The 18,468-nt window shown below is 50.2% G+C and overlaps 1 protein-coding gene across 4 annotated transcripts in view; it reads left to right on the top strand.

The window, feature by feature from the left end:
- ZBTB40 (zinc finger and BTB domain containing 40) overlaps window positions 1–18,468 on the top strand; it is a 115,258-nt gene that overhangs the window by 22,223 nt on the left and 74,567 nt on the right. For all 4 annotated transcript variants that reach the window (XM_088458644.1, XM_088458646.1, XM_088458645.1 and 1 more), the window contains exons 4-6: window positions 8,880–9,087; window positions 9,187–9,347; window positions 16,149–16,341. In XM_088458644.1, the coding sequence (XP_088314770.1) occupies window positions 8,880–9,087; window positions 9,187–9,347; window positions 16,149–16,341 (562 nt within the window). The remainder of the gene's footprint in view (window positions 1–8,879; window positions 9,088–9,186; window positions 9,348–16,148; window positions 16,342–18,468) is intronic.

Here is an 18,468-nt window from a genome sequence, read left to right as displayed (position 1 = left end):
TCAGATATGGACGATAACGATTTAAAAATCGTTCAGTCGTTCATATCTGAAGGAAAATCGTTCATATCTGACATGCCTGAACGATGGACGATCAACGATGCGCGTTCCCGTTTGTCAGATAACGATATCTGACATCTGATGGGTTTGCAGTCAGACTTGGACGATTCCATTCATTTTAATGCAGTCAAAAATCGTTCAATCGTTCAAATCGTTCAAAACTTTGGTCAAATCGTTCAAATCGTTTAGTCGTTCAGTCGTTCATCTGACAAATCTGACAAATCTGACCTTGTGTACGCTCCATAACTGTCATATTTTCAAACACAGCCTGTAGACCAGGGGTTCCCAACCACTGTCCTCAAGGCACACTAACAGTCCAGGTTTTAGGGATAGTCATACTTGAGCACAAGTGACTTAATTAGTACCTTAGTTGTATTGATTTAACCATCTATGCACAATTGTGGATACCACTAAAACCGGGACTGTTAGTGTGCCTTGAGGACCGAGGTTGGGAATCACTGCTGTAGACTTACAGGAGCTGCTTGGTTGGTACTTTATCATTCTCCACTTAATCACTCTCCAAGGCTTAGTGCATCTCCCCAACGTATGTTGATTCAGAGAATAGCTAGTAAGTGGAGCAGCTTCCCCCTCTGTACACCCGGCGGTGCTCCTTGCAGGGAAAAGGCGAGTAAGTGGAGCCACTTCCCTCTGTGTACACCCCATGCCTGCAGAGAGAAGCAGAGGCTGGGGTCTGTCAGTGCTCGCCCCCACCCGCCCTCTCTGATTACCTGGCATTTTTTGGAAAATTATTAGCCAGTTAAGTAGTTAAAACAGAGGGCCTGATTCAGACCTACTCGCGAGCGCATGTGCGAGACCCGGCCAGCGACAGGCGCTCCGTCGCTACAGGCCTCGTACCAAAGTGGGGCGGCTGTCGATTTTGATTGACAGCTCGCCCTGTTTTGGAGGCGGGCAGGGGGGGTGGCTGGCCAAATGGAGGGGGGCGTTTGGGGGCGGCCTCAGTAGTGAGCTTCCGGCTCTGTTAGAGCAGGAAGCTCACTGGGGCTTGCGATGCACGAGACCCTACCACAAGGGTCTCATCGCAAGCCCGATGATCGCGACCATCCCCTGGCCGCTCGCAAAAGCTGTGGGTGGTTACCCACAGCTTAGCGAGCGGCCAGGAGGCCGGCTCAAAAAAAGAAAAAAAAAATGCCGCCCTGATTCAGAGCGAGTGCTCTTAAATAGCGTCCGGCTCTGAATCAGGCCCAGTCTGTGGCTGAGAGAGATGGCCAGCCCGGCATTGACGTTACCTGGCCACGTAGCACACACCAGGCATATTTCACCTCCAGACAGATGAGTTGTCTAAAGGAATCTCGGACAGGGGGCTGTATTTCAGCAAGGGGGGGGGTTGCATATGGCCCACGTACCACAGATTGGCTACCCCAGCAGTAAAGATATGTTTTAGGCATTGTGTGGTTCTACCTATGGATTCGGTGGCGCAATAGTATGCAACCAGTTCTAGAGCCACTTCATTGCTGGCACTGAGAATGCGTGCCTGTACACATCGGATTTGAGTGAACTGCACTTATGGTTCAATTATACTCTACACCATGCTATACCTGACAGTGGTACTTCAAGGAGAAGAACGGGTGCCAACAGTATCCAATATACATATAGAAGAAATACTACATATGTGAGTGGAATTATGCTCACCTGTATTGAAAGTGACCTATAACAAGAACTTGTAATACAGTTTGTAGTGAGTTGTATGACCCATCCCCAATTAGCGCCTCGGGTGCGTGCTATTTGGATTGGTTTAATGCCATGTATAATGATGCACTATTGGCACTATATATTTCTCCTTTCTGAAAGATATTAAGTTGGAGCGGAGCTCAACAACCATATGAGGCAACAGGAGATCAAGGTGACTTCTAATATGTGTAATATTTTATAGGTGGGATGTATTATTACTTCAGTGTTTTAAGAAACAACATCAGACTTGTTTATAGAGAGATTAACAAGAATTTCTACTTCAGGGTCCATAGGGTATCCACAGGATACCTTGGGGGTATAGGTGTGACGTCAGTCGCAGGGCACCAAAGAGTTAAGCTTTCAGCCTCCCAGGATGCACTAGGTCCCCCTCCTATACCCCGCCCCCGGGCCAAGGCACCTCAGTTTAGTTTGGTGCCCGGCCGGAGTCGGGTGCACCTGTTGGAGTGGGGGCTAGAAGAGCCCCTGAAGCTTTTTCTTCATGCAGCTGTGGCTGCACATCTGGATGAACAGCATGGACAGTCAGTCCTGACGTCCATGCTGTCTTCCCTACACCCCGCCGGTACCAGAACGCCGGTACTGATCCGGGGATGCTGGTGGGCGTCTGGGGTCACAGCTAGCGGTGACCCCAGATGCTCCGGACCATGGCCGGATTCAAGGGGGACAGAGGTAAGCAGCGGGGTCCCGCGGTGGGTCCCCGCTGATCACATGGTCCTAAGTCCCCAGGCAGGGGGCTCCCTGGGGACTGGCTGCAGCGTGGAGCCAGGCGACCAACCTGCGCTTCCACTACCCCCTGGGACAGCGGACCGCAGCAGAGCGGTAGCGCTGCGACGTCCCAGGGGTTAAATGCATGCCAGGGGAGCGCGCCTTCCCTGTCTCACAGCCGGCGCCTCCCCCGCTGCACACAGCCCTCTCTGCACTGTGCTGACTGGTCCTGTGTCAGCGCTCCTCCCCCAGGCCAGCTTCTCTCTGCTCCTCGGCGGCCATCTTCTCTGCAACGCATGGTGAACGCTGCTGGAAGTCTGGAAGGAAGCATCGTGGTCTGGGTCCCCCCGCATACCTCTCCTCCGCTGTGGCTCAGGTCTGTGTATGCAGCGCTGTATCCTACCAGGCCCTGTGTCTGTGTAGTTGAGTGATCAGCGCTGTTAGTGCAGGAATTGTTATTTCTCTGCATTGTATGTGACTGTGCTAGCGCTGCCTGTAACTTTTCTTCTCTAAACTGTCAGCTTTATTACTGTCCCTGTTCTTTCTGCTAAAGCCCTTGCGGTGCGGTGCTGCAGGGTGGTCTCTCGCCTATTTAATACTTAATTGGTGAGAGAGGTCACATACGTGGTGCCATCATGTCTGAAAGTGATTTTCCCCTCCGGCTACAGTGTACCACGTGCAAAGTACCGTTAGCGGAGGGGCAGGGTAGCGCGGAGGGCCTTTGCCGGCAGTGTTTGTCCATGGCGCGGCCTATTACAGTTACAGCACCGGTACAGGAGCCGCCCTGGGCTTGTTTCGCTCAGGCGTTAACAGCTTTAGTGGGCCAGTTAGCTCCGCAGCCCGCGTTTACTCCGATGGGTTTGTCCCAGCAGTCTGTGGTGTCGTCACCCATGCAGGGGTTCCCACGACAATTGGTGGTACCCCACAGTCTCCCTATTTCCCCGCTCCCGGGTTCTCAGGAGCCAGCGTGGGTTAACTCCCTGACGAGTTCTGTACAGCACTTGTCGGATGTGTTGCAAGGGGAGTCTGTGATGCGGCCTCATAAAAGGCCGGTGGCGTCTCTGTCCGCTCCTTATGAGGATGACGAAGGGACGTCTGATGATGGGGAGATTCTGGATCCTTACGATCAGGAACCTTTCCATACTAAGGACGCTGATGCTAAGTCCAAAGTATATATTCCTGGACTTATTCGGGCAGTCCGCACAGCCTTGGTGATTGAGGACGAAGTTCCCCCAGCGGCTAAATCTAAGTATGCCTTTTTCAAAGATGTGAAGGGCGATGCCACAGTCTTTCCTCTTTCGGGTCAGTTGGTGGACCATTTAGAGGAGGCGTGGAAACAACCTGGCAAAAGATACCAGCCGCAGAGACGCCTGGCGGTGGCTTATCCGTTCGCGGATAATTATTTTGCTAAGTGTGAATCCCCTCCACAGGTGGATTCTCACGTGACCCATCTTGTCCGTAGTGCCACATTGCCGATGCCATCCATGTCCTCCCTTAAGGATGCTACGGACCGCAAGGTAGAAATCTGCCTGAAGTCCGCTTATTCCCTTGCAGGGGGGGCAGCACGGCCGGCTATGGCCATTTGCTGGGTTGCCAGAGCGATGGAGCGCTGGGCGGATTCATTAGAGGCTTCTTTTGAATCCGACTGTCCGGCCGAACAGGCGGAGTTGATTGGCAATCTCCGTGATTCGGCCACCTACATCAACGAGGCGGCTCTAGACATTAGTACTCTGGTGTCTAGAATTTCTTCAGCAGCGGTAGCTGCTCGTCGCACCTTGTGGCTGCGATCCTGGAAGGCGGACGCAGATCCAAGAAAGGTCTGGAAGCGTTGCCGTTTACCGGAGAAGTTCTCTTCGGTCCGGATCTGGATAAGATTGTGGCCACGCTGGCGGCAGCCAAATCTGCTTGTCTCCCGTCGGCCGCTGCTCCTTCTGGTTCTGGACCATCGTCCTTTCGGTCATCTAGGGCCCAGGGCAGGCCCAAACCACAGTCGTTTCCTCGACAGGCTGGCCCTAAGAAATCGGTCAAGCCCCGGAAACAGGCATGGAGTACCAGACGTCCGGCCCCCAAGCCAGATGACAAGCCTGCGGCCTGACGGTCCGGGTCTCCCCTTGGGGGATCCCAGGGTGGGAGGCCGCCTGCTGCAGTTCTCCCGGTGTTGGTCGTTCACTACGACAGACACTTGGGTTCTGGAGGTGGTCTCTCACGGGTACGCCCTCTCCTTCCGGCACAGACCCCCGGCTCGATTCTTCACCACGGGTCTACCATCAGACCGGAACAAGGCTACGGAGCTGCGGAAGGTATTGCACACTATGCTCCAGGCTGGAGTTATAGTGCCTGTTCCATTCTCCCAGAGGGGCCAGGGTTTCTATTCAAATCTATTTTTGGTACAGAAACCCAATGGGTCATATCGTCCGATTCTCAACCTCAAAGCACTCAACAAGTCTTTGCGGGTCCCGAAGTTTCGGATGGAGACCCTACGGTCCATCATTCTGGCGCTGGAACCTGGGGACTACATGGTGTCATTGGACATACAGGACGCTATGGCGGTCATGGCGGCTTCTCTGCGGCTGCAAGGAGTCCGCATGTTGCCGTACTTGGACGACCTGTTATTGGTGGCAGGATCTCCAGAGCTCCTGTTACACCACTTGGACCTGACCATTGCACTGCTGCAACGGCACGGCTGGCTAATCAACTGGCAGAAGTCCACTCTAATCCCGTCTCGGAGGATTCTGCATCTTGGAGCCTTATTGGACTCGGGACAGCAAAGGATCTTCGTGACGGAGGACAAGATCTCTGCTTTACAGTCAAGGGTGCGCAGTTGTCTGCACAGCCGCCGGGTGTCCTTACACTCGGCGATGAGGTTACTGGGCTCCATGGTGTCGGTGTTCGACATGGTGGAATACGCCCAGTTTCACTCCAGACCTCTGCAGCACCTGATCCTGTCCAAGTGGAACGGGCTGCCTCAGTCTCTGAAGTTCCAGACGATTGTGCTCACCCCGGAGGTTCGCCTGTCCCTTGCGTGGTGGTTAAAGACGACCCACCTCAACAAGGGACGTCCGTTCTGGGTTCCAAATTGGGTCCTGTTGACAACGGACGCCAGTCTTCGGGGCTGGGGAGCAGTTTCGGGTCCACACTTGTTCCAGGGCAGGTGGACACCGACAGAAGCGGAGCTTCCAATAAATATCTTGGAACTCCGTGCGGTCTTCAATGCTCTCCTGCAGGCACAGCGGTTTCTCCAGGGTCACCCGGTGCAGGTCCAGTCGGACAATGCTACCACCGTGGCCTACATAAACAGGCAAGGAGGAACTCGCAGTCGGGCGGCTCTCGTAGAGGTCTCTCGGATCCTGGTTTGGGCGGAGCGCAATCTTCCGGCCATATCAGCGGTCTTCATCCCGGGGGTGCTAAATTGGGAGGCGGACTTTCTAAGTCGCCAGGACATTCATCCAGGGGAATGGTCCCTGCACCCGGACGTTTTTCAACTACTGGTGGACAGGTGGGGTCTTCCAGAAATCGACCTCATGGCGTCCCGGCACAACAACAAGTTGCCGGTGTACGGGTCTCGCACAAGAGACGAAGGGGCGTCTCTGGTGGATGCTCTGTCCGTCCGGTGGACGTTCAGGTTCGCATACCTGTTCCCTCCGGTCTCCCTTCTTCCACGGGTAATCCGGAAATTCAAACAGGAAGGAGGGACGCTCCTGTTGATAGCTCCCGCGTGGCCCAGACGGCACTGGTTCTCAGACCTTCAGGGTCTGTCCGTGGACAGTCCTCTGCGGTTGCCGCTACGACCGGACCTTCTGTCTCAGGGTCCTTGTCTTCACCCGGACCTGACTCGGCTGTCTTTGGCGGCGTGGCTGTTGAGACGGCCATGCTGAGGTCCTGGGGGTTTTCCAGCTCTGTGGTGCGTACCATGTTACGAGCTCGGAAACCGTCTTCCGCGAGGATATACCATCGCGTGTGGCATACGTTCTTCCAGTGGTGTCGACCGAGAGGTTATGCACCGCGGGAGTTTCGTCTGTCTCGGATTCTCGCCTTCCTGCAAGCGGGACTAGATCATGGGCTTCGCCTTGCTTCTTTGAAGGTACAGGTTTCGGCCCTATCTGTCTGGTTTTACCGTAGGATTGCTACAATCCCGGATGTGCGCACCTTTATGCAAGGTGTTCTCCGTATTCAGCCGCCCTTTGTTCCACCTGTGGCGCCTTGGGATTTGGCTGTGGTCCTGAGGACTCTCCAAGGACCGCCGTTTGAACCACTGGGCTCAGTGGATCTTAAATGGCTAACAGCTAAGACTGTTTTCCTTCTGGCCGTTGCTTCAGCCAGACGTGTTTCTGAGTTAGGGGCTCTTTCTTGTAGACCCCCTTTCTTGGTTTTTCATGGGAACAGGGCAGTGCTCCGCACTCGGCCCGAGTTTCTTCCCAAAGTTGTTTCCCAGTTTCATGTTAACGAGGAAATAGTTGTTCCGGCCTTTAACTCACCGGGTCTTTCCGTGGGTGAGGCCTCTTTGGATGTTGTGCGGGCCTTAAGGACTTATGTTGACCGCACTTCTTTGTTTAGGAAGTCGGACGCTTTGTTGTCCTCTATGGCTTCTGTAAAAAGGGTTGGCCTGCTTCAAAGCAAACTTTGGCAGCCTCGATCCGTATGGCTATTTCTGAAGCTTATCTTCATGAAGGCCTACCGGTCCCTCCTTCTCTGAAGGCTCATTCCACTAGGTCTGTGGGTCCTTCGTGGGCAGCTCGACGTGGTGCCTCGGCAGTTCAGATCTGCAAGGCTGCTACGTGGTCTTCTGTCCATACCTTCGTGAGGTATTACAGGTTTGACACCTTCGCCTCTCAGGATGCTTCCTTCGGGCGGCGGATTCTCCTTTCTGCACAGGAGCGTCCCCACCCTTAAAGGATACTGCTTTGGGACATCCCCAAGGTATCCTGTGGATACCCTATGGACCCTGAAGTAGAAAATATGAGATATGGTAAGAACTTACCCTTGTTATCTCTATTTCTACGAAGTCCATAGGGTTCCACAGGACTCCCGCCCTGTCGCACCTGTGCTGCAGATGGGCTTTGCTCTGGTCACCGGTTTTCCGTCTCCCTCTGGTGAGAATGTGATTCTTGTATGTGTCCAGATCTTTGTTCTCTCTCTTCCTTCTCCTCCTCCGGCCTATGGCTTGGTAACTAACTGAGGTGCCTTGGCCCGGGGGCGGGGTATAGGAGGGGGACCTAGTGCATCCTGGGAGGCTGAAAGCTTAACTCTTTGGTGCCCTGCGACTGACGTCACACCTATACCCCCAAGGTATCCTGTGGAACCCTATGGACTTCGTAGAAATAGAGATAACAAGGGTAAGTTCTTACCATATCTCATATTTTCTGCAAATATTCATCACTTGTGAATTATATATTTGTTATGCTTGTTGCTTTGCTTGCCGCACTGTATATATTGCTAAAACAAATATGCCTTTGGTAGTTGTCTGGTTGCTTTAACAATTATTAATCTGTAGGTCAACCCTTAGTTCCGTGATTTTCAACCTTTTTCAAGTCGAGGCACACTACGCAAAATTTTAAGATTGCCAAGGCACACCATCCTGCAATACGGCAGACGCTACCTATGAAAGGACAAACGCCCGCAGGAACACAACACACTACATTGGCCCCAGGGGTATAAAACAAATCACATTTACTGGCCCCATAGAGAGAAAAAAAAAAAAATCACATTGGCACCCACATAAAAAAAACCAAACTGCTCTCCACAAAGAAAAAACACAGTGGCCTCCACAGAGAAAAGTAAAAAAAAAAAAAACCATTGCTCTCCACAAAAAAAAAAGAAAAAGATGATTGGCTTACCCCATAGGGCTGGCTGGCTGCGAGCAGAATGGGCTGTCTGGGTCACTGGCGCGGGGCGGGTGGGAAGAGCTGGCTGCGTCAGTGGCCCTCGGGAAGAGCTAGCTGGGTAACCGCTGGGCCACTGGCGGGGTGGACAGAGCTGGCTGGGTCACTGGCGGAGCGGGCGGGCAACAGGGTGTGCATGACCTGTGATGTCATGCCGCCGCGTCTAGGCAGATCACGGCCCGGGCGCGCCTGTGGCGCCCAGAGGAGATCAGCGGCAGCTATTGTAAAATGTGCCCAGCGGTCAGGCAGCACCGGTATGCCGCGGCACAGCTGTTGAAAACCGCTGCCTAAGTTTGTCAGGGGGAGATCTCCTCCTGCAGTTGGCTATGCAGTGGGATTGTCCAGACCTCATATTAACCCAGTGTTCTAGAGTATAATGCACATTATTTGTGGTGGGCATGACTTTTGTGGTACTCAAGGGTGGTCCTTGGTGATCTTTTTGTCTGCAGAAGATCCCTCATATTTACAAGTAGGAAGTCTCATAGCAGCACCTGCAGTTTGTTTTACCTCTCACTGTGTTTTGTGCTGCAGGTGGTTGTGGAATGTTGCCAAGCTGAAGAAGGAAGCGCAACATTTGCAAATCTTCTTGAAAAGGTTAAAGATGGACAGAGTATTGTTGTCGAAACTGTTCTGGCTTTGCTGAAGCTGTGCAGGGACACTAATCCGAGCGTAAATGAAGCATTATGTGAGAAGGAGTCAAAGGAGAATGATCCTGAGATGGAATCATCAGTGGAAACAGGTAAAATGCAGAACTGCAACTAAATTTGAGTATGAATCTGGTGTCACTAGATGCATTTACCAAATGTTAAGATGTCTTATGGTGTTTTTTTTTCTCTAGTTGTAATAGGTTCTGCAGCACTTGTGGAGGAAGAAAGAACCTTGTTTGATCTCTTGATGGAACGCAGGGAAGAATTGATCCAGTGCATTACTGAGCTCAGCCCTATTATTGAGTGTCTGGATACAGCAGAGGAAGGATTTCTAACAAACATAGAGAAAAAGGTATATCATCATTGCTTATTGTTTTTTTGGCTTCTCTTTCTCATATTAAAAACTTTTTTAACTATTGAAACTGTCTATTCTCATTTTCATCTAAATCAGAGACAGGGAAAATACATCCTACTGGCTGTATGTGGCCTGTTATGCTGTACACACTAGGCAATATATTGGGCGTTTAATCGGGCGGCGGATATGTCTTGAGCGCGTCGGCAGCTATGTACCTCCGATATGTCTGTGAACAATGTCGTTCTGTCATTGCATCGCAGATATATTGGCACATCTGGTTGTGTGTACGGGTGGACCGCCAACCACCTGTACACTTGTAGGGACTGACGTCACAACCAGGTGGGCAAATTCAAATGCTCGCCAAGCTGTGGCGTCAGTACGACATGTTGAGCTGCTGATTGGTAAGTGTGTATACTTACCTGAATCGGCAGCTCGATCGGCGTGACGGCCAGTTGTCCTTCAAATCTACCTAGTGTGTATTCAGCTTTAGACAATTTAGTATGGCCCTTTTCTTTTGCCTGTATATAGCCCACCAAGCATGGCTGGGGTTAGGGATGGAGACAGCCCACATGCTGCCTATTGTCATAGTTCAGTCACAGCCTTCCTCTGTTGGCTTTACTTCCCTAGCTTCAGTGTGACTTGCTTCCTGTGAATCACACTGGCTCCTGGAGAACAGCTTTATGTGATCCAGCAGGGCCATTTGGCTTCACCTTATTCGTCAGCCTGTCATTTTAAAATCTTTCTGCTTTATCAAATCAAAATGCATTTATGCATGGAGAATGTTGTAGCAACAAAGGACTTAAGTGTGTCTTGTTTTTCTTTATAACACTCTCGGCTAGATTCAGAGATGTACGCAATGCCGATATTTACGCACATCGAGCGATTCTTAGCCATCAAAAATGCACAAATGCCACACTGCACATGAGCAGTGATTGACTTGCGATTATGCTTGCACAGAGGCATCACTCGCAAAGTGAGTGACAGGTAAGTCAGCTTTTAGGGGAGGTAAAGGAGGGGTAGTTAGAAAAACGCAGGCGTGTCTGGCCATATTAACGCCATTTTCTGGGGGTGCATAAATTAGTCACTGCGTTCATGCTTGCAACAGGAGAGCCGTCTGCGGCATCTTAGACTTAAAAGGCTGATGGCCGCCTGATCTGCATTCAATGTTTCCGATGTTTCTGGATTTCTGTGCGAGTGGCGGTTGTGGGATGCTTTCAGTTGGCATCTCTAAGCATTGGATGGGCGAGTGAGTCATTGGCATGCTTTCGCAGCTGCGTTCCGTGCAAAATCGCAGCTGTGATTGCTATAGCGTGCAACTCTGAATCGGGTTGGGTAGGTGATGCCAGTGTTCGGGATTCTGACGGTCAGAATCCCGACCAGGTTACCATCCCATCGGCTGTTGATAAGTTTCTACTTAAGGGTCCATAGAAGGTTCTCTGGAAACCTTGGGGTATAGGTGATGAAGACATCCGGGCACCATGTAGTTAAATTTTTTTCTCCCAGGATGCAACAGGGCCTCCCTCTATACCCCACCCCCGGGCCGGAGGCTCCTCCGTTTCGTTTGGCGCCCGGCTGGAGTCGGGTCACTGTATTGCAGTGGGGCTGTTACTAACAGCCCTGAAAAATTTGAAGTTTTTTCCAAGTGCGGTCAGCGTGAACAGTCCAGTAGAAGTTTGCACGGCTGTATCATCACCCCTGAGACGCTGGTACTGATCCGTGCATCTTGGCTAGCAGGGACCCCGGAGGATTCCTAGACTGCGACTGGACGCTACAGAGTACAGGTAAGCGACACGCAGTGCGGTGGTGCGTGCCAAGACGCAGTATTTTTTCCTCCAAGGTTGGGGAACACCCTGGGGATGATAGCAGGTGTGGCCAGGCACTGAGTCCTGTGTCCATACTAAGCCACTTGGGACTGGAGTTCTGCGGAACACTCCAGCGTCCCAGGGGTTAAATGCTGGCCAGGGGAGGCAGCCTTCCCTGTCTAACAGCCGGCTCCTCCCCGCTGCTGAACACTCTTTTCCACTGTGGTCTGGCTTGATCCGTGACGGCTTTCTGTTTCCAGCTCCGCTTCCCCATGAGTTCTTCGATGATCATTCTCCTGGCTGTGTGTCGCTGATCTCCATAGGCAGTGTGGAGTACAATTCCCCCTACGTTGGTCTGGTTGGTGCTCAGTGTTTGTAGCACTTTTGTCCTACTAGATGCTAAGTCTCTGTAGTTGATTTAAGGAAGTGCCATTAAGTGCAGGTATTATTGTTTTCTGCAGTTGTATGCTAGCACTGTCTGTTTTCTTTGCTAAAAACTGTCATTCTTTTGTTGCTATTGCTGTACCTATTCTGCTATTCTGGGCTATAGGCATGGTGTGGTGAGGGTGTGGCACAAGTCGCAGCTGAGACTCAGTCTCTGATTAAGTGATCCTCTTTACTATGTCTGGCAGTGAGAGTGTGAAAAATGTACAGCGGTGTTAGTGGCAGGGGACATAGCCTCTGAGGAGTTATGTTTTCGGTGTTACACTGCCTCGGGTCCTCTGAGGCTTCTGCAGTTTAGCAGGAGCTGCCATGGGAGTGCTTTGCAAAAACACTAACAACCATTGCAGGGCGTTTAGCAGGCCCTACTATGTGTCCACAGTTCAGTTTTCAACAACAGCACCTGTTGCCAGCGCAAAACCTGCTGCAACCTCCTACACCTTCACAGGTGTTGCCCCCTCAGTGGGTTAATACAGTTGCTATATTGCAGGGTGCCACTGAGGTACGTCAGCAGGACGCACTGATTAGCAGACCAGCTAAAAGGGTCTTGCTATCGTCGCAATCTACTGTATGGGATGATGTGTCATCTGATGATGGACTGCTTCTGGATGAGTCTGAATCTGAGCCACCTCCTCTGGGGATCAAGTCTAATATATATATTCCAGGGCTAGTACAGCTTTAAAAGCAGCTCTGATCATTGAGGAGGATGACCTTCTGCGCATAAAACTAGGCATGCATATTTCATGGAAGAAAAGGTGACTGAGGCTACATTCCCATTGTCTGACCAATTGGTGAATCACTTGGAGGTAGCTTGGAAAGCGGTATCAAAAGTGTCTAGTCTCTGCTTACCCTTTTGCTAAGAATTATTTTTCCAAATGGGAGACTCCACCGGTGGTGGATTCCCATGTCACGCGCTTTGTAAGAAGCGCAACGCTTCCTATGCCTTCCATGTCATTCCTGAAGGATGTTACAGATAGGAAGGTAGAGGTATGCCTTAAATCTGTTTATTCCCTTACGGGGGCTGCGTGCAGACCAGCTATGGCCATTGCTTGGTGGGTGGCTCGGGCCATGGAATGTTGGGCTAATAGCCTTGAAACATCCTTAGCCTCTAATGCTACCAGGGAACAGCTGAATCTGCTGGGAAACCTCAGAGATTCAGCTACTTATATAAATGAGGCAGCTTTGGATATTGGCCTACTAAATGCCAGGGTTTTTTCGGCTGCCTCTGCGGCTCGCCGTTCTCTGTGGTTCCGTTCTTGGAGAGCTGATGCGGAATCCAAGAAGGGGTTGGAATGTTTGCCTTCTGACGGTAAAGTCTTGTTTGGCCCTAATCTGGACAAGATTGTGAATACCTTAGCAGCAGCTAAGTCGGCTTGTCTGCCTTCTGCTCCAGCTTCTTCGGGGTTCGGACTCCGTCCTTTCGGACCTATCGAGCCCCAGGTAAGGCTAGAACTCAGTCCTTTCCCAGGCCATTTAACACCAAGAAATCTGCCAGGTCTAAGAAGCAGCCCTGAAGTGCCAGACGTCCGGCTGCCAAGCCTGATGACAAGCCCTCCGCTTGACGGGATGGGCCTCCTCCTGGGGGACCCCAGGGTGGGAGGCCGACTTCTTCAGTTCGCCCTGTACTGGTGTCAAACTACCACGGATTCCTGGGTGAAGGAAGTGGTCTCTCTGGGGTACGCCCTTTCCTTCCGCAGAAGGCCTCCCCATCAATTCTTTTGCAAAGGGCTTCCGAAAAACGTAGACACTGCTTTGGCTATTCAACAGATGGTACAATCCATGCTACAGGCAGGAGTCATTGTACCGGTCCCGATGTCCCAAAGGGGAACAGGTTATTACTCCAGCCTTTTTCTAGTCCAGAAATCAGATGGTGGTTACCGTCCTATTCTCAATCTCAGGTCCCTGAATAAATTCATCAGGGTACCCAGGTTCAGAATGGAAACCCTACGCTCAGTTATACTGGCTATGGAAGCTGGGGATTTTATGGTGTCTCTGGATATTCAGGATGCATACCTGCATATTCTGATTGTTTCAGCTCACCAATGTTTTCTCAGGTTTGCTGTGTCACAACAACATTTCCAGTTTCAGGCACTGCTGTTTGGCCTTGTAACTGCACTTCGGGTGTTTACAAAGGTCATGGCGATAATGGCAGCCCATCTGCTGCTGCAGGGCATTCGCCTGTTACCATACCTGGATGACCTCTTGCTACTAGCAGGGTCCTCAGAGGTACTTAACCACCACCTGCAGCTAAACGATATTTGTGCTCCAGGTACACGGGTGGTTGATGAATTGGAAAAAGTCCTCGCTGATTCCGTCTCAAAGGATGCTCCATCTGGGAGCTCTGTTGGATTCACAACGGCAAAGGATTTTTTTAACAGCAGAAAAGATCTCCACTTTGCAGACGCATGTACGCAGATGCCTTCACAATCGCCGAGTGTCAGTCCACTCAGCAATGTAGTTACTGGGATCCATGGTGTCGACATTCGACATGGTGAAGTATGCCCAGTTTCATTCCCGGCCTCTGCAGTTATTGATCCTCTCCAAGTGGGACGGATTTCACCATCATATATGGACTCAAATGATGGTGCTCTCTCCGGAGGTGCACCTGTCGCTGACCTGTTGGCTACAAGACTGCTCACCTCACCAAGGGGTGTCCCTTTTAGACCTCTGACTGGGTCCTTCTGACGACAGATGCCAGTCTTCGGGGCTGGTTCGCAGTGATGGGTCCACACTCCTTTCAGGGAAGGTGGACCACAGAGGAAACTGCGCTTCCAATCAATATATTGGAACTGCGGGCAGTCTTCAGGGCTCTGCAGCAAGCCAGGCTGTTGCTTCACGGAAAACCCGTGCAAATACAGTCAGACAATGCCACGACACTGGCTTATCTAAACCGTCGAGGAGGAACTCTTAAGTCAGGCGGCAATGACCGAGGTGTCATGCATTCTGACATGGGCGGAAGGCCATCTACCAGCCATATCGGCGGTATTAATTCCAGGAGTGCTGAATTGGGAAGCGGACTTCCTCAGCCGTCACGACGTGCATCCAGGGGATGGTCGCTTCACCAAGAAGTGTTTCAACTCCTAGTGGACAGGTGGGGCCTTCCAGACGTGGACATCATGGCCTCTCGACTAAATCACAAGCTGCTTCAGTACGGGTCCAGGACAAGAGACTCCAATGCTCTCTTGGTGGACGCTCTGTTAGTCAAGTGGTCTTTCCAGTATGTGTACCTGTTTCCTCCAACCTCTCTTCTTCCTCGAGTAATTTGGAAGTTCAAACAAGAGGGAGGCATGGTCCTGCTGGTGGCTCCAGAGCGGCCCCGACGTCCATGGTACTAAGATCTTCGGAGTCTCTCCATCGACACTCCGTGGCTGTTGCCTCATCATCCGGAACTGTTGTCTCGGGGTCCTTGCCTCTACCCAGATTTGGGTAATCTCTTAACGTCCAAGGGTTTTTCCGGCTCAGTGGTTAACACCATACTCAGAGCACGTAAACCTGCTTCTGCTAGAATTTAACACCGGGTATGGCATACCTATTTTGAATGGTGTCATCCAAAAAGTTATGACCCCCAGGTGTTTAGGATACCCAGATTGTTGGCTTTCCTGCAAGCGGATTTAGACCTTGCTCTCTGCCTAAACCGTACCCCTTCCCTCTTAGTGCCTAACGCTAACCCAACCCCGCTACTTATCTTCGGGATTCTGGTGGTCGGGATGCCGGCACCAGTATTCCGATAAGTGTAGAGGATCGCCACCTGACTGCCGGAATCCCCGTTATCGGGATATTGAGCATATGCCTTCTTAATCAGGCCCTCTGTTTCTAACTCCCATTTGTTTTTGTTCCTTTGTCTCTCATTTTGTGTGTGTACACCTATACTGTTTCTTCATGTGTTCCTCTCTCTCCCCTTTTGTATTTGTGTGCAACTCAAACTTATGGCAAAAAAATACAATCAGAATTGTATTGAATACAGAATATTTGTTTGTGCGGCCCTTAATTGTTTACTAAAATTTAAACGTCCCCCAGATAAATTTATTTTCTCTTGTAGCAAGGCTGGGGAACACTGGACAATGGGGTTGAAGGATGGTGACTGGAGCTGGTACTTATTGAAACTGTAGCTTAGCTCCTCACCCCTGCAATCCCACAATTCCAGTGTTCTTTAAGTGCCTGAGTAGGGAATGTTCTACGAGGGCTGCTATACAGATTTGCCGATTGTCGGCACGTTGTCTGTTCCCTGACCTCACAACTTGCCAGGCATTTGAATTTGCCCGCCCAGTTGATTGTTTGATTGAAAGGCAGATGTATCGCCCACTTTGTACCCAGCTTTAGTCTGCGAGATCTCAGTGAAGCTTGAGAAATATTGTTGTGGAGGAGATTGGGTTCCTATGACACCTATTCCACCAGAATTTAAGTGCTTGCCACTAAATGCTTCACATAGGATACTCAGTGGTGCAGCACTTCATATCCTGACTGAGGTGTGTATCTGTTCATTGAAAGCCTGTACGCTCTGGTGTTCTCCATGTTGTTTCACTCCTGAGTACTTTATGTTCCTTTGTAATGACAGGTGATTACTGATTGCTGTGAAGGTGTATCACACAAAGAAGCCATGGACAAATTATTGAGAAAGGCATCAGAGACCAAGACTTTGAGCCCAGACAGTTTGATAAAACTCCTACAAGCTGTGAGGGAAGCATTCCCTGATCTGCATACATTACTTGATGTGCTAGAGCCACACAGTAGGAAATCCAACTTTAAAGGTAATCCTAATAAAAAATGTTCAGTTAGATGTTTACCGAAGTTATTAATTTTGGGTTTATTTAGGTAAATAAATTGGTAACACAAAGCTTAGCAAAATCTTCATTTTCATATGAGATTATCCTTTTCATATTTTCCCATGTACACACTGCAGTATGAGTGGCTGAAGCTCAGTCATAATAGTTACTGCCACAACCAACTTAGGGCATGATTCAGCAAGGATCGCAATTGCAAAGCTGCACGCAGGCTATAGCTATATGATGTATGCACGCAGGCTATAGCTATATGATGTATGCACGCAGGCAGCTTTGCAATTGCGATCCTTGCAATTATGGTAATGCAGTAGGTGGCATCAGGCCTCGTGCTGCATTACATATCCGAGCTGCTTTGTCCAACGTAGCATCGTATACTCTGCGGACCATCGGCCGGCTCCCTGACCCATGGGGTCCCGCAGCCAGTCTCTGCAGATTAGAATAAGAGGCCAGGAAATCTCAGTCAGCCGACGGAGATCCCGGCCTCTTCCATCCCCCCCAACGGCGGCGACATGGCTCAGTTTCAGGAAAAGGAGGTCATCGCCGCCCCCTCCCCGCCCACAAGCGCCAGCAGACTATCAATCACTGGCAGTTTGCATGCGGGATCACAGACCCGTTCTGCACATGCGCAGAACGGGTCATGTGCCTGCGCAGATTCCCGATCATCGGGAAACTGCGTTCAACAGTGCACTTGCATGGTCCTTACAACATAACCATTTTATGAGTCTCGATGTTGGATATGCCATCAAGTCCAAGAGACACCAGAACGTTAAAATCTAATGTAAGAAATTAACCCGTATTTAAATCATATGCAATAACCTATTCATGAAGATATAATCTACTCGGACAGTATTGCACTTTATCTGGATATGATTATTCCTGGCTAGCGACCCCGGCTTTGCACAGGAGCAATTTCATCTCGACACAGCACCCTGCATCTCATGTCCAAGAACAGCGCTGACTTCTATGGAAGGTGCCTCCTGTTCACTGCGGGTGTATGGCTGAGCGGGAACATCATGCTGGAGAGGGAGAACTTCACGGTGGAGGAGTAGTGGCCGGAGTCTGTCTGCAGGTTCAGTGTAGGGATGGACATCGGAATCCGATGGTGACTAACCATCAGTGGTTTTTTTCCGATGGTAGTGTTTTAACCTTATGATGGTGGCAGTCCGATATTTGCCACAATTGAATGGAAATCATTTAGATGGTGTCCCGATGGTTGGTTGTTTTTTTATTTTAATTCCTAATATTTATTCCTCCCCTGGCTCCTTCCTGGCTACTATGTCTGCATCAGGACATCTTCATGGGTTTATTGAAGGCTGTCTCTCACTCTCTGCATCAGACGTGACCCTGCTCAGTCCCTGACTTTCTCCCTTCTCTAAGCTGCTGCTGAGCAACAGGGCACATTGCCATCTCTGATTGGCTCTCACTGTTTCAGAGAGCCACTCAGAAAGCAGCCCTCACCCCTGCAACAGAAGTCGGTCACTCACACAGCACAACATTTTTTTTTTCTGTGACTTTCTTCATTGCAAGCCTCAGTTTCAGATGCTGTCTTTCTGTTTCAGCACCATGGCATCAAGTTGCAAGATATTTTTCTGTGACTGCTTCAAAAAATCTTCACTGCTCGTCTCCCTTTTGTCACAGATGAATGGTTCATGCACCTAAACCTTCCTCAACCAATGCTGTATAGAATTGTTAAAACTCCACCAAAATCCGTTCAGGAGATTAGCCCCAATAAACACACAGACCCCTAAACTGAGGACTTTATTTTATATGTATGCAAGAGACAGAGAGAGAAGCAGGATGCACTATTGTCTGCATTTATATTTTTCTCTTGAGATATGAGTTCAAAGAAGCTTACGTTCTATGAAGACAAAAAGAAAATGTACATCTAAAGAACTCTGGACTGTAATTTGCACCATTGTGTCTACAACCATCGGTCGACAACAATGTTGACATATTGTCCAAGCCGTTTATGTCTTCATGAGTTGATTGCATATTGCACTCCTTACTACACAGAATACACAGTTTTTTTCTCTCATTGTTTTTGCTTATATGCATGGAGTATCCCAACATACCATAAAATTGCCCATGCTACCT

This window comes from Taudactylus pleione, unplaced genomic scaffold (genome assembly GCF_031769625.1).
Source record: "Taudactylus pleione unplaced genomic scaffold, aTauple2 ptg000845l, whole genome shotgun sequence".
NCBI classification, from domain to species: domain Eukaryota; kingdom Metazoa; phylum Chordata; class Amphibia; order Anura; family Myobatrachidae; genus Taudactylus; species Taudactylus pleione.
This window is presented reverse-complemented; position numbering and strand designations above follow the sequence as displayed.